General features: G+C 41.4%; 1 protein-coding gene across 2 annotated transcripts; it reads right to left on the bottom strand.

Annotated features, from left to right (window-relative positions):
* Positions 1–4115: 4115 nt before the first annotated feature.
* On the bottom strand, positions 4116–14814 carry KCNV1 (potassium voltage-gated channel modifier subfamily V member 1). Of its 2 annotated transcripts, none has more exons than XM_019467840.2 (4): positions 14436–14814; positions 12821–14041; positions 11426–11955; positions 4116–8177 (listed from the first exon to the last, which is right to left on the bottom strand). In XM_019467840.2, exons 2-4 carry the CDS (start codon positions 13285–13287, stop codon positions 7666–7668), a joined length of 1509 nt encoding a protein of 502 aa, XP_019323385.1. In that variant the 5' UTR covers positions 13288–14041; positions 14436–14814; the 3' UTR covers positions 4116–7665. The 2 variants fall into 2 exon arrangements, with proteins under 2 accessions (XP_019323385.1, XP_053752197.1); XM_053896222.1 differs by having other exon boundaries at positions 12821–14044.
* Between the last annotated feature and the right edge of the window lie 467 nt (positions 14815–15281).

Here is a 15281-nt window from a genome sequence, read left to right on the forward strand (position 1 = left end):
GACTCCAAGATGTGTGTTTTCTTTTATAACACATTCTTTGATCCACAAATCTACCAGTCTTTAAAATTTGGAAGAAGGAAGAAAAAGGCTGTTGTGGTATTGTTCTTGCCAATTCTGATATGGACTAGACAAACAGTACCACAATACTTTTTTGTTTTTAGATCATAAATCATCCCGTTCATGTAAGTATGAGGAAACTAGTCCCTCCCTCTGCATATATACAATGTCTTTGAAAGGATGTCATATAAAATTAAATGAAAGACTTAGGCTCTGTGCTCTGAAAAAAAGTTCTAGAAAAAAGATGTCAGAAATGGGTGAGAAAGATGATTTTGTTACTTGAATTATCCAATATATTTGCTAAAATTTCTCTGAAGATTTATTTATAAGATAATATGATGAATGCCAAGTGGCAAGAGAGGATCATTTATCCAGGCATTGAGGATGTGGAATCAAACAAATTGATTTACTTAAGTTATTAGCACATTTTATTAGCCCGTATGAAAAAATGCATAGAATATTTAAAAAGGGAGAGTAAAAGAGTACTAAGTTAAATAATTTATCAAATGTTCAGTGATAAGACATTTCTACAAATTATGATTACAAAGTTAAATATTCTATCTTCAAAGTTAAAAAGAAATTCCACGGTTATGGGTGGAGGTTATGCGTGGAGAAGTCATCTTCCTTTGTCTGAAATCTTAAAGGTAACTGGCTCATATGAGGAAAAAGCTATAAGTACAGCTAAAGATAGAAGAGTGGCTTTTATTTTTATATTTTTATTCATTTATTCTTTCTTTCTTTTCCCGATGGCTTGTGGTCCAGAGGATATTATTGTATATGAAGAGCTTTATTTGTTTGTTTTTTGTTTTTAACTTTAGGAGCAAGGCCTCTTGCAATGAATTTCCTACAAAGTATAGTTTCCATAGAAACTGTAACTGTCTTTTATTTTCACATGTACCATTTAGAATTAGTTGACAATAATAATTATAGACTACTTTGAGATAAAACACTGGCTGTACAGCAAAGACATGTATAAAGACATGGTTTCAGGAAAATTGTCCTGGTTTACAGAAACCGAAATTATTTTTTAAGGAGGATTTGGTTTTCTTACTTAGAAAGATGATTGAAATTCTATCTATGCACCCAGTGTGAAGTATTGAGGTGATTATTGTTACATGTCAAGGAACGTCTACTTCCCATAATTTCAAAATCTCATTTGTTACCCTAAAGTTTTGTTTCTCTCTCTTCCTTTTCCTCTCTGTGTCTCTGTCTCTGTTTCTTTGTCTCTGTGTGTGCTTCCATGCATGCATGCCTGTAGCACGCAGCAAACTTTTCAAAACTTCTTCTGTTCAATTATTATTTCTTTGGAAATAATTTGAATATTGAACAATAGAACGTAGAAATATAGAATTTCTATTTGTTCAATTTGAATATTGAACAATAGAATGTAGAAAATCATATATCACCATTATCTTCTTTTACTTATAAAACTTCTTAGACTATAGACCTTCTAAAGAAGGCATATAATTGGAAGAAATGTCACTTGACTTAGAATATGAAAAGGAATTCCAAATGTTAACTTATTTTCCATTACTTCGTATTTAGCTGCATCATGTTGTTGAAAGCTAAATGTGTTTATCTACCTCAGTGGTTTTACATTAGCTAATCTAGACACATGAAAGTATTTTTCAGATTTTTACTAGTACCCTATTAAAATAGTATCATCCTGAGTGTGATGGTACCAACTCAGAAATGAATGGGACAGGATTTAAGTTATTTTGAAATTTCCCCTGAAATAGCATTTTGTTAATGCTATTTTTTTTTTGTTTGTTCAAGAATAAAAGTAAGTAGCATGGCAATAACAATTTTATGCAGCATCATTAGCTATGGGTGCACCTCGGTACACAATAATGAAAAAGTGTTTTCTAAGATACCAAATTTCCTTTGAGGTAGAGAAAAGCATAAGCAGATGAGAATTTTCTCTATAAATAACTCTTTTAGGATGCGAGGGTCCAGTGGGGTAAATAATGTGCTGCGATGAGCTGTGGCTAGTAGAAGAGGTGGATGGTGGCTACCGGCTGTCATTTTGAGACCAACTGCAATAAAGAATGCTCTTTTCTAAATTTTCATTTTCTAAATTTCCCTCAGAAAGAGGGGCCCATGGGATTCACGGGGGGCTACTTCTGAACCTGTGTGGGGAAGCAGACCTGGGTGTTTCCAGGGCTTGACATTGGTGGCCATAAAAACCCATCGTTCGGCTCTCCTCCTGAGCAGAGCACAGTTGACTGACAGCCTGAGCTGTTGTCCTCTGAGTACAGTGCCATGTCTGAAAGAGATGGGCTACTTCTCCATCGACTTGGTTGACATTTTCTCAGAAATGGGCTATTATCAGAGATTGTTTTTACTCAATCCTTTTCTCTCTTTTTTCTTTACAGATGTCAGATTTGCATCATGGTCTGAAGGTTCTTCCCATCTTCTCTAGACTTCTCCCGTTTATCCGTCAAGGCCTTCCCCCTCCACCTCCCCAGGTAATGTCTTACATGTAATTGGTATTACAATAATCACTCGTCTTGGCATCTGCTTCTCAGAGGATTGGAATTAACACAGAGTTTGGAGAAAATATAAATAATTTGCAGTTAGATGTGGTAATAATGAGATATTTATTGGATATTCAGGTGTAGATATTGAACAGGCAGTTGCATACCAAGATCTGAAGATGCAGGAAGTGGGGGGGAGGGCTAGTCTGGAGACAAATTTGGAAGTTGACTATCAATGATACTTAAGCCATGAAACAGGATGGGTTTATGAATGGGGCAATGTAAATAGAGAGGAGAATAGATCTGAGGATTAAATCCTGATTAAACATCTCAACCAGAAAAGATGAATGAGCAGTGGGGTAGAGGGAAATCAGGAGAGTGCAGTGGACTGAAAGTCAAGAGAAGAAAGTGTGTCTAGCAAGTCAATAACCTTATAAAATGCTGCTGATGGATCAAGCAATATGAATTCTAAGAATCAATGACTGAATTTATCAGTGATTGGGGTAATTGCTGACCTTGAGAAGAACAGTTTTAGGATACATAGAGATGGGAGGCTGATTTGAGTGGATTTTCAAGAAAGAATAGGGAAAACAGTGAATATAGAAATGGAGTAAGTGAATATAGAAAATGTTATCAAGGAGTTTTGCCATAAAGGAGACCAGGGAATGGGGTGTGTCCTAGAGGGTGATATAGGTTCTAGGAGCTTTAAAAATTCATTTGTTTGCTTTTGTTTTTATTTTTAAGATGGGAACAATTAATCATGTTTTGGTGTTAATAGAAATGATCCCCTAGCAAGGGGGAAAAGTGATGGTGTAATAGGGAGAGGGGGAAGGCTTCCTGAAGCAATGTCCTAGAGTTGGAGAGGAGGGGTAGGATGGACAGTTCAATTCACATAATAGGAGGAAAGGCAGAGTGAATAGGCACAGGTGGAGGTAGGTGGATAAATGTGGGTGTCGGCCCTTGTGGAAAATGTGATTCTATTTTCTCAGTGAAAGTGGAATGAAAAGGAGGTGTTAGAGGTCTATATTTATCTAGAGAGAGTGAATACATTCAGGAATTGCAGTATGATTGCCTAGCAGCATTAAGAACCCATTTGGGGTTGTAGGCAAGAATGTAAAATGAGAGCAGTCTGCATACATTGGTTTTTTCTGTACTCATGATCAGCTCTGCGGAGGCAGGCACAAGTAGGCACTGGACTGGATTTAATTAGGCTTTGGGTCTTACTGATTGAATACCAAGAAGGAAGAGGGGGGCAATGGAGTTGAGGGGGTAGGCAAGGGAGTGATTCTAATATAAGGCAAGTGAGGACATGGAGATGGTGAGTATTCAGGTTTCCCATTAACCCTAAAGACATCATGTAAGCAATTACCTGCAGAGTTTATGAGTAAAACTCTCCTTATGTGACGTTTTTTTAAGGTTTATTTATTTTGAGAGAAAGAGTGTGCGCCAGCAGGGTAGGGGCAGAGAGAGGGAGAGAGAGAATCCCAAGCAAGTTCCATGCTGTCAGCACAGAGCCCAATGCGGGGCTCAATCTCAGGAACCATGCGACCATGACCTGAGCCAAAATCAAGAGTCAGATGCTTAACTGACTGAGCCACCCAGGCACCTTTACATTTTTATTTCATGTATCAGCATGGCTTGGAGCAATGTTGGGAGTGGTGGTGCTTTGTGAAGGAAAATCACCAAGGGAAGCAGTAAAACATGTCATTTGCCAAACGGTATCTTGGGCCAGAATTGAAGGACTGATAAGACAGAGATATTAATGGCTAATATTTCAAAAGAGCAGGCTTTTCATGTTAACAAAATGTTTCAGTGGAAATGTTTGTCGAAGCATTAATCTTACCCTATGATAATATTTTGCTCGGATAACTTGGGCCAGCATATATATTCTCTGCAAGGGCTTAGTCAAAAGATTTTAATAGTAGGAACTCCACAATGAAACACAATACTAAGATTTCTACCTCAGTTAACTTCTTTGTGCATCTAATTCATTATACTTAATATTACTTTGTATTAAAATGACAAATGCAACAATTCCTTGTATATATAGGAAAAAACCCAGTAAAACACGAACATCACGCCAGTTCTGCTAGAGATACCACAGTGATTTCTTAAAATTGCTCTTTTAGGTACTCAAGCATTACCTCTGTGCACACAAATGTTTTTAATTAGTGTTGTCTAAATAGCTTAAAGAGAGCCAATAATTCCATTATTGATATTTCCAAACAAATTAAATATATTGTTTTATAGCAATAAGTCTTACATTTCTGAAAAATATCAAAAGTTTTTTTAAACGATGGGATATAGAATTAACAGATACTTCATATGTTACTTAAATTAAATTTGGTTTGCTTATATGTACATTGCTGAATAAGTACACTGATATTTTATATAACAGCAAAGGTGACTAAGCAGTGGTATTTAAAATTTCTTTTGAAATGTCCACATCTTGACAAAATATATACTACTAACACACCAGATTTGTGAAGAACATGCTTAGAGTCTTTGGTGGTAGAAAAAAAAATCTATATAGAATACATATAGTTTTTTCATTTTTCTTATTTTTTGTTTTATAGCTACTAATTATTCTAAAGATAGTATTTTTCTTGTCTTATAATGACTCTAAGGCATGACAATGACCTTTCCTTATGATCAACATTCTACCTCTGAGAATAAACTGAAATTTTTCTTAAGGCATAGTAAACCTCTCCATACACAAGAAATTGACTTGCCTGCCTACAAAGTGAATCCTTATCCACAACTGTGTGGGAATAATGAAATCTATAATATGACTTTTGGGAGTATCATTTTCAGGGTTCAGCAGATTAGTATTCATTCCTGGCTCTGTCACCTGTGTATGGGGTGTGTGAATTTAGCCAGGTTACTTCACCCTCCTATGACTCCATTTCATCATCTGTGTTCCCCTCACACTGTTAAATAGAATATTAATTACAAGAGAGTAGGACTTTGTCTGCTTTAAGAATCCCTAGTGCCCAGCGCACAAATGGGTCCTAAATAAGTATTTGTTGAATAAATAAATGTAATACTTAAAGCAGGATAACAGTAATTGTTTAATAGGGATATTTTGGGATTAATGACATAATACATCTTGGGCATAGAGCACAGTCCTAGATCAGAGCAACTATTCTTAATGGGGAGAGTTCTAGAGAAGCCACAGTAAGTTTGGCTTCTGTGTCTTATCTCCCCTTCAGATTATGGGTGGGATTTATACTAGAATTAGTGACCCTATGCTATCTTCCAGCACCTGTGCATTGTGTAAGAGGGAAAATATTTACTTTATTACCATTCATATCTCCTACATCTTTCACGATATTTGGGAGAAGTGAAAACAGGCCAAGTGGATTAAAATATTTTAACATACAACCTAAAGCTCATGACACCACTGAAAATGTTTTCAGAGCTTAAACACCAAACACCAGAGGTAATATATATGATATTTTATTGATTTAAGATGCATATTTAAAACCTTACTTATCCAAAATCTGGACGGATTTTATAATCAATGGCATCTTATAATTGACTGGGTTCTCTCTTCTTTCCTTCCTTTCTTCCTCCCTCTTCTTCCTCTTTCCCTCCCTCCCTTCCTCCCTTCCTCCCTCCCTTCCTTCCTTCCTTATATCCTCCTTCCTTTCTCTGTCCTTCCTCCCTTCTGTCCCTACCCCTCTCCTTCACTCCATCCCTTTTGTTTTCGTGGTTCATAATATAATAAAGTGTTTTAACTAGAATTGATGAAATATGGTATAGCCATATATTAAAGCAGTATTTCTCAATATGTATTTCTTATCACCACCCAACCCAGGCAAGGAGCCTCTTAGGCATTTTTTTCTCTAATTTTCCACTCCATGAAATTTTAATACCATAGGTATACTCTATATCTGTTTATGTGTTGCGTATATGTATGTGTTTTCTGAATAAAAGGACTGATTTTTTTCCCCCCCTAAGAACCAATTTCATCCCTTTGGGACACTATTACACCCACTGAGAAGGCAGGTATTAAAGTGACACTCCATATCACTCTTAGTTTTTAAAAACTCATTTACTAGAATATTGGGAATCATCAACTAATTCTTAGGTTTAGAACTTTTGGTTTTAATCATATAACAGAATGTCTAGGAATTTTATCATTATCACAAATGACCGTCAAATGCTGTCAAATGCGTGCAAAGTTGGAACATTTGCTATTTACCCCAAAAGCCAGAAAGCTATCTATAAGATTTTTGTTAACAAATAAAAGATTTTCAAGTTCATCCAGTGATATCATTCAACATATCATTTTCATTTTATGAAATAAGACTATTTAAAACTTTTAGTGTATATTTTTAGGATGTTCACTACTTCACCTTTACACATTCGTGATTTTAAAGACATAATTTGAACACTACATCAATAAAGAGATTTTTAAAGACCATCTAATTTCCAAGGGGTACAAGAGACACCTGCTTTAGGCTACACTACTGCACTCCGTGGAGGCGATGAGAATGTACAGTTCTTGAAGCCCCTGTTCTGTCGGTGGCTAAGCAGCCTGGGGATTCCCACCTCCAACAGTAATGACTGAAATCAGAAGTTAGTCCCTCTGTGATGAGTGGTTTGCACCAGAGGGAAGACACCATCTGTGGCTATCAAATCGGGATTTGCGCTTGCAAAGCTAATTGGTGTATGTAACAACTTTAACCGATGGAGGAAGGAGTGATTTATTTACTTGAAGAATGTCCAGTATGTTCTTCAATGTTCACTTACCTTTTCTCTGGGCCGTGTAGCTTAACTCCCATTCTTTTACATTAGTGGTGCAAAAAACCTTAAAATTAGTGATGCATAAAACTTTTAACTTTGTTGGATGTATTGCACTATTATATTTGACAATTCAGACATTTGGCCTACTTGTATTGGGTTATGTTAAATGACGATTTTTTGTGACTCAACTGTGTCGAAACAATGTGCACTCGATTTGGGGGACGTGAACTATTCTAGCAGACCAAGCAAAATATCAGCAAAAACTAACACAGGTGGTATACTCAAAAGAGACTCTTCAACAGTACATAGACATCCATATCAAGGCTTTATCAGTTGAGTTAGTTGTACACAAGCTTTTGTAAATAAACTGAAAGTGGCTTCAAAACCAGAAATCATCTCCTCCACTGCTCCTAGTACTTGCCCTTTCTCTGCCTTTTAACCGAAGCATCTCCATGATACTCCGGGCATAGACATCTCTCAGGTTCACACTGATGTATGAGTCAGTGGCTATATTCTTGGTAAGCTTCTTCAGAGCTTCGCGCTGTCTAACAGCTGCTTCCTTGAGCTTTAAGGTGAAATAGCAAGCGGAGAAGCGGTCGTTAATAATAGCGATAGGCAAGGCCAAGACAAGGATTCCTGATAATATGCACATGAAGGCCACGATTTTGCCTGTGGTGGTGTCTGGTCTAATGTCCCCGTATCCCACAGTAGTCATGGATGTTGTGGCCCACCACCATGCACAAGGGACACTTGTGAAGGTTGTGTCAGGAATACTCTGCTCAGCAAAATATTCCACAGTTGAAAATATAGAAATTCCCACAGACAAAAAGAGGAGCAGTAGGCCGACTTCTTCATAACACTGGGTGATTGTCATCCCGAGTGAGCGTAATCCTGTAAGAGAACAACTGCTGTCAGTCCCTGGGCACCTCTTCCCTCCCCCACCCCTCCGCTTTCCTCCCTTCCCTCTCCTTTCTGACTATCCACCCACAAATGTGCATTTCACATCTAATATGTCTGCATCATTGGGCAGTGGTTCTGGGGATAGAGATGAGAAATCATTATCTTTTTCTTCAGGGAGCTCATAGTCTAGTTGGTGGGGCCAGATTGAAAAAAGATAGAAAGAAATATTTACTAAACACCTACTATTTATACCAAAAAAAGTGACAGATGAGACTAAAAAGCAGGCAGTGAATGTATGATGGAAATTATATGTTAATCCACAAAATGGGAGGCCTTTGCAGCATCGCAAGTGGAGGGCTCACTTGGCAGACGTGCATTTCAATGTATTGCTTTGGCACACTTTTCTGATGCTGGTTTTATGCCGTCTCTTTACATTTGATGTGTCTGCTTTACTCACCCTCCTAATGAAGTTGAACATAATCAGGGTATTGTTATCTGAAAGCCAGAAGGGGTAAAGGATGTCCTCCATGAGAATAAAGTGAGTGAGGCATCAGTGACCAAGCTGACGTGAGAACATCATATGCATTCATGGGACATTCTTAACGGTTTACCATGCCCTGAACTCCCATGACACCCACTGAAATGTGCACCCTTAATACCAAAGCCGTGGGGAAACATTTCCCTTGAGTACATAGAATTTCCGCTTTCCTGTAAGGAGATAGACTAGCATACAGATTATTCCTTTCACTGCAGAAAGGTATGGGGGACTGAAGCTACTAGAAAATTCATTCACTGTGAGGCAGTGGTGTGTTCCCTATTACTATTCTGAGGACATATGGAACCCCTGGGAGACACACCCAAGAGAATCCAATCCCATCTCTAGAGAGACTCAGCCCCTAAGGAGAGTCAGTTGAGCCCATAATGGGATTACAATTTGAATAAGGTATCTCCCCTGACAACTAGAGTTCCTGAACACTGCTAAAAGCATATCCACGTTTTGAAGTCATATCAGTCTGAAGTCAAAATGATACTGTCTCTGAAGGTCGAAGTAATATCTCCTAGAATTATTTTAATTTTATTCACTAGAGACTATTTAAAATTCATTAAAATACCATTTGTGCTCTCATTATTTTTAAATTTTGTTCTTAAAACTTTGAGATGTTCTTAAATTATGTACCAAGTATTTTTAAAGATTGAGGAATATTAATTTTGACGTTTAACTTCAAAAGAAGATTTTTTAAAGAATATCTTTAGAATACCTTTTAGAAAACTGGCCTTGATGTGTCTGCATTGAATTGTATTTCTGAAATAAACTGACCACATTTGAGAAAAACCACAGTGAGGAGACTGTTTTCATTTCAAGATGAAATGTTCTAAATAATTTTGTAAAGAAAAACAAAGCTGTCTGAATTTCTGCACATTACATCTATTAACTCAGATAATCCTCAAAAAACAATAGGAGACTGATGTAATTATTAGGCAATTTTACAGACGAGAAGATTGAGGCACAGAGAAGTAGCATAAATAGTACAAAGTTACTGAGCCAGGATTTAAACTTAGGCTCTCTGGTCCTCCTGTTATTCTATAATACCTCTCAACTTATATTTATAGTTTAATACATGGGGAAATATGTCACCTACATCTACATTTTGCTAAATTTAATATTTAAGATAAAATTGTCAAATATTTGTGGAAGCATTCATATCCTTTCAATAAATTAAGTCTTTATTAATACTTTGTACTGCTTTGGAACTGAAAAAAACCTTTGAAGACGTGACATTGTGGAAATTACTATTATTTTCTTTTTCTTTTCTTTTAGGAGCAAATGTAGTCTTTACTGGGTGTTTTTAAATTGAATCCTGTGAAGAGTTTATAAATACTAGAAGAAAGCATCCTATTATGTGTGTCAGAAAACAAAGAGTGGTACTTCTAAAAGTTGTTGGAAACCCCATTATCACATCGCTGGTATGGGAGACTAGCTAGGAAAATACACTACCAAAATTATGTTCGAATAAGTCCTAATTACCTCAGAGATGTGGGGGAAAAACATATTTGAGGTTAATTTCTCCCTATATTAATAGGAAGTGACAACCACCACAAACTTCTTTGAGGTGACCAACCAGGCACACATCTGGGGGAATAAGGTGGAAATAGCTAAATTATTTGTATTCATGTGTATTGTATTAATATGTATCATATTAACATGGCATCCTACTGGAGTGTTTCTTAATGTATGGTCCATCAAAATCACTTGTAAGCTTGTTAAAATGTATGCTCCTCGATCCAACCCCAAATATTAAAATCTGACTCCTCATGGATTGGAGATCAGAATTTGCCTTCTAACAAGCTGTTCAAGGGATTCTTATTCTTATTTTCATTAAAATCTAACATCAGTGAACACATATATACTCCAGAACACCCAACAGCCATAGGACCAGCCACTGAAAATTGCCACCCTCAGGGAAATAGGGATCATCTCTAACGGATTTGTGTGACTTCCCCTGACATTGTCTGTAACTTTCATGCACAATTGTTGTTGTGTGGGAACTTTTCTAGGGGGAATGTTCATTAGATTTTCAAGCCTTCATATGATACAGGCTAAGGAATTTCTGTTACCATCTCTCTCATTCATTGCACTTTAGGGACAAGAAAATTCTTAGATACTAGACAAAGCATTTAATAATTAGTATCTTCTGCTTTCTTCCAAAGCAAATATTTCCATTGCTTTGTCAAAAATTATGGGGCGGCCAACAGTGCCTGGTCATCTCACTTTCTGCATGGCCAGAGAAAGCATTGCAAGACTGACTTTTTTTTTTTTTTTTGCCAAGGAATGTGTGTGGTAAGCCCTTCCTTGGACACAGAAGAGAAACTGGCTTATGTCCTTATGTATCATGAATAATTTCTGCATCTCTTTTAATGTGCTGTTTATACATATATTATCTAGAACTTTCTTGAGGCCGAGTGTCTTTAATTTTTGTACATCTTCTGAGCAGCCGGTTGAAATAAATTGAGGTTAACAAGTGGTCAAATTGTTTCTTACATGTCATATGGAGAGAAGGAGTGTGGGCGGCATCTTCTTTATACTTGTGATAACAACTTCCCAGCACCATTTTGGTTGGGTAAAGTATGGGAGTTGGTAATTTTGAGTATCAGTTCAGAGTCACTTCCCTGGGGCTACAGTCAAGCACTAATGTTTACAAACAATGGCAAATTAAAAAGCATCACTGAAATTTGAATACCTGTGGAATGTCTGCCCAGCTTTAGCATGCGTAGAGCCCTGAGCAGCCTCAAGACCTGCACAATGCGCCCCACATTTTCCAGCTCCTGTGTAGTCTGGCTCCCACTCAGGCTCTCTACCAGAAGAGTGATGTAGAAGGGCAAGATGGCAAGGAGGTCTATGATGTTCGGCACCTTCCTCAGGAAGCGGCACCTGGCCCGCACGCACAGGAGGCGCAGGATGAACTCGCCAGTGAACCAGCTGATACACACATACTCCAGGATTTCCAGCAGCTGCAGGTCCAGCCAGCTTAATTCAGCTGACATCAGGGCCATGTTGACGATGGACACCACCACAAAGATGATGGAGATGACCCCAAAGATTCGAGCAGCTGTGGAAGATCCAGGTTTCTCCAGGATGTTCCAGAGCTTCTGGCGGACAGTGGGACAAGGTCCTTGTGAGAAGTCCTGTTCGCTCTCATGTTGACTCTCCTGGTCTTCTGTGTCCTTCTTAAAGTCTAACGTTTCACTCAGCTCCTTCCTTCTGAAGTATCTTTTAGAAAAAACAACTTGGTGATTAGTCTAACTTTTTAAAAGTACAGAAGTAAAAAAAAAAAAAAACAAACCCCCCCCCCCAAAATAAAAGATTAAACTTAGCAGAGAGGTCATGCTTTTTTATTTCAGTAAAATGCAGATAATGTCCATTCATATTTTACCTGGGCTGTCTCCTGCCCACAGTACCCCAAAGTTCTCATTTAAGATTATTATTTTTAAAATGGTACTTTCTTGTTAGAAGTTTATACAAAAGGATTTATACATAGCAAGTCTACTTTAGTGCATTTTATTACCCATTTTTCTTGTAACAAGAACAGAAGTTTGTCCTATGGAACCTTTTTGTGTGTGTGATGTAAAGGTATTCATGAAGAAATGGTACCAATAGCAAGATAAAAGGAAAGTCGTCATCAAAGTCCCAGAAACATTCACAGTCAAGGAACCAAGTTTCTATCTTCTGTATTTAAAGCAGTACTCCACCCAAGTCTCAAGTTAAGGGTTCTCAGTGGTAAATGATAATGCTCCCTACTGAAACCTACATCCCTATACATGCATCTTCTGGATCATAGCTTTTCTAACTCACTTATTCAATCATCAAGTATTTATTGCAGGCCTGACCTCCTTTGTCTTAAAAACGAATTGGCACGCATTTATCCAAAAAAGGAGGAGGTTTAAAAAGTTCCAATCGAAAGCTGGCTTTGACACTTTCCGGACCCACCGCCACCCCACCTTTCAGCTCAGAAGTGGCCTCAGGTGTTTTTTAGGCCTGCGTTCCGCGAGGATTCCGAAGCCTCACATCTTATCTCTGCCGCCCTCTCTCCACTGCGCCCGCCTCCCAGCCCGGCCACCGCACGCCTCCCGGGTACCTGTCCCTGCAGCAGGAGTCGATGCTGAGCTCGTCGATGCCCCAGTATTGGATCTCCTGAAGGAAGGAGAGCGCGCACAGCTGCTCCATGACGTGCAGGCGGCCGGTGCGGTAGTAGTGCAAGACGTAGCGGAATGCCTGCGAACTGCGGTCGAAGAAGTACTCGTTGTCCACGGGGTTGGCATCGTCGCAGAGCTCCAGGGGGCTGGGCACGGCGGCCAGGGCCCCGCGGCGGCGGCACGAGGCCACCACCACGGCCAGCTTGCCCAGGCGCGTGTGCGGGAAGCAGGACAGTGCCTGCTGCGAGAGCACGAAGCGGCTGCCGCCCACGTTGACCGTGAAGCAGTCCCCGAGCGCCAGGGGCTCCCCTTCGCCCTCGCTGCAGAAAACGCTGGACTCCAACGAGGTCAGGGAGCAGCTGTCCAGCGACGAGTCCAGCGGCGCCCGCCCTCGGGAAGGCAGCTCCATCCCCGCCGCCGCTGCCTGAGGGCGCCACAAAGTTGGGGGCGCGCCGGAAGCCTCGGTCGGGCGAGGGTGGTGGCACGGCCCCTGGCGGCGGCCGGGATTTCCCTGGTTCCCGAGGGGGGTGCCTCCCACCCGCGCACCCCTGCGCTCGTTCCCCCTCTGGCCGCTAGGGCGCGGCGAGTGCGCGACAGCAGCGCACGAGCCCGGCGCGCCCAGTCTGCGGGGAGGGGAAGGGGTCGCGCCCGGGCGAGTGCTCAGAAGCGGTCCCAGCCAGGGACAGCCCCAGGGCACACCTTCCGGGACTTACGCCCTCAGCCCCCGCTAAATCTGCGAGGGAGATTCCTAGCCCGGGATGTGTACGTATTCAAAGCCTCGTTACTTAGGGGGTGGAGCGGGCGTGCAGGGGGAGGTGGCGGGTCTAGAGTGGAGGAGGAGGACAGGATGCCTCTTAGGGGAACGAACGCACGCCAGGGGGATGGCAAGACTCACTCCAGCCCAGGAGACCGAGAGGAAAAGTTCAGAAAGCCGAGGAAGTGGTAACCGGGTCAGAGTCCTTTCCAACTTGAGGATATATATTCCTCAGTCTCCTTTTACTGCGGCGGCTTCACAGGCCTCCCCGGGAGTAGCCGCTGGGGGTATGAGCACGTGGGGGAGGGGGCGCCGGGCGAGGGGGCCGCATCATCTGCTCCCATTCATTCTCATCCTAGTCTGATTGTCACTCGCGCTCCATTTTCTTCTCCCTCCGTCTGTTTCTGACCTGCTGGTTGAGAAATTGATGATGACTTTTAACTGAAGTCCCAGTGAGTCGCTAAGAACTAGGGGTCACCATTGCCTCGTATCGAGGCACTTTGCGCCCTTCGGTTTAGCCATTTCTGCCCGAAGAAGTTTCCCGGAGAGCGGGCGTTCTGGGCGCGTTCCCCGGCGCACAGCGGAGCTCTCATTTTAGGAGAAAGGGAAGGCAGAAAGACAAGGAATAGAACAGGCGTGGGCTGGGGCAGGAGTTTAGATAGTACCGACGGCTGGGTGAAGGGAGCAGCCGAGCGCCTTGCCCAGGTGAGACCAGAGGTGTACCCACTGGGCCCCTTGGAGTCGAGCCCCAGCCCACCTGTTGGACACGGGGTGGGGGCGGGGAGGAGGACAGGGTGACTCACCTTCCGCTCCTGGCACATCAGCGCAGCGCTCAGAGGCCGCGGCTGGTTAGGTAGCCTTCGGTAGATTCTCCCGGTGTACACGTGAGGTCTGACTTGACAGGTCCAGGAGGAAAACTGTGTTCGAGGCTGAGCTCTGCACTGGCGCTTGCTGCCTAGCCTCGCCTCATCTCCGCCGCCTCCGGCTCTGGCCCCTGGGCCGCCCCCGCCCGCGCTAGCGAGCCATTCGCGGTTTCCAGCACCAGCTGTGGGGAAAGCATGGAGCCGAGGGAGGTGAGACCGGAGGAGGAAGTGAAGCACTCCGTGACTCTGAATATCATCTTCATCCTGAAGACACCTCAAGGATTGCTGCTTGGATTCCCGTTTCCCTGATCTGTGTGCTCGCAAATGCTCAAGAGCAAAATTTTCCATGTCTGCTAAACTCAGGGTTAGGGAACTTATAGTAACTGCTTTGTGTAGCACGGTTCAAGGTTTTCTCATTTCCAGCCAGCAGATGAGAATCCTGCATTTTCCAAAAGCCTTTGCAAGCGAACCGCACATCTTTTTCTTCTTGTAAGTAGTTTTAGAAAGTATGTATAAAGAGATGAGCAGGCAGCTTGGCACAGTGGGGAGAACTTTCTCATAAGTGGACTTAATGGGCGCCTGGGTGGCTCAGTCTGTTAAGCATCTGACTCTTGATTTCAGCTCAGGTCACGATCTCCAGGTTCTTGGGTTTGAGCCCCACCTCAGTCTTTGCGCTGATGGCAGGGAGCCTACTTGGGATTCTGTCTCTCCTCTCTGCCCCTTACCTGCTTGTGCTCTATCTCAAAATAAATAAATAAACTTAAAAAAAAAAAAAAGATAAATGGA

The sequence above is a fragment of the Panthera pardus genome, unplaced genomic scaffold (genome assembly GCF_024362965.1).
Source record: "Panthera pardus isolate Hobbes unplaced genomic scaffold, ASM2436296v1 HiC_scaffold_7, whole genome shotgun sequence".
In the NCBI taxonomy this organism is placed as follows: domain Eukaryota; kingdom Metazoa; phylum Chordata; class Mammalia; order Carnivora; family Felidae; genus Panthera; species Panthera pardus.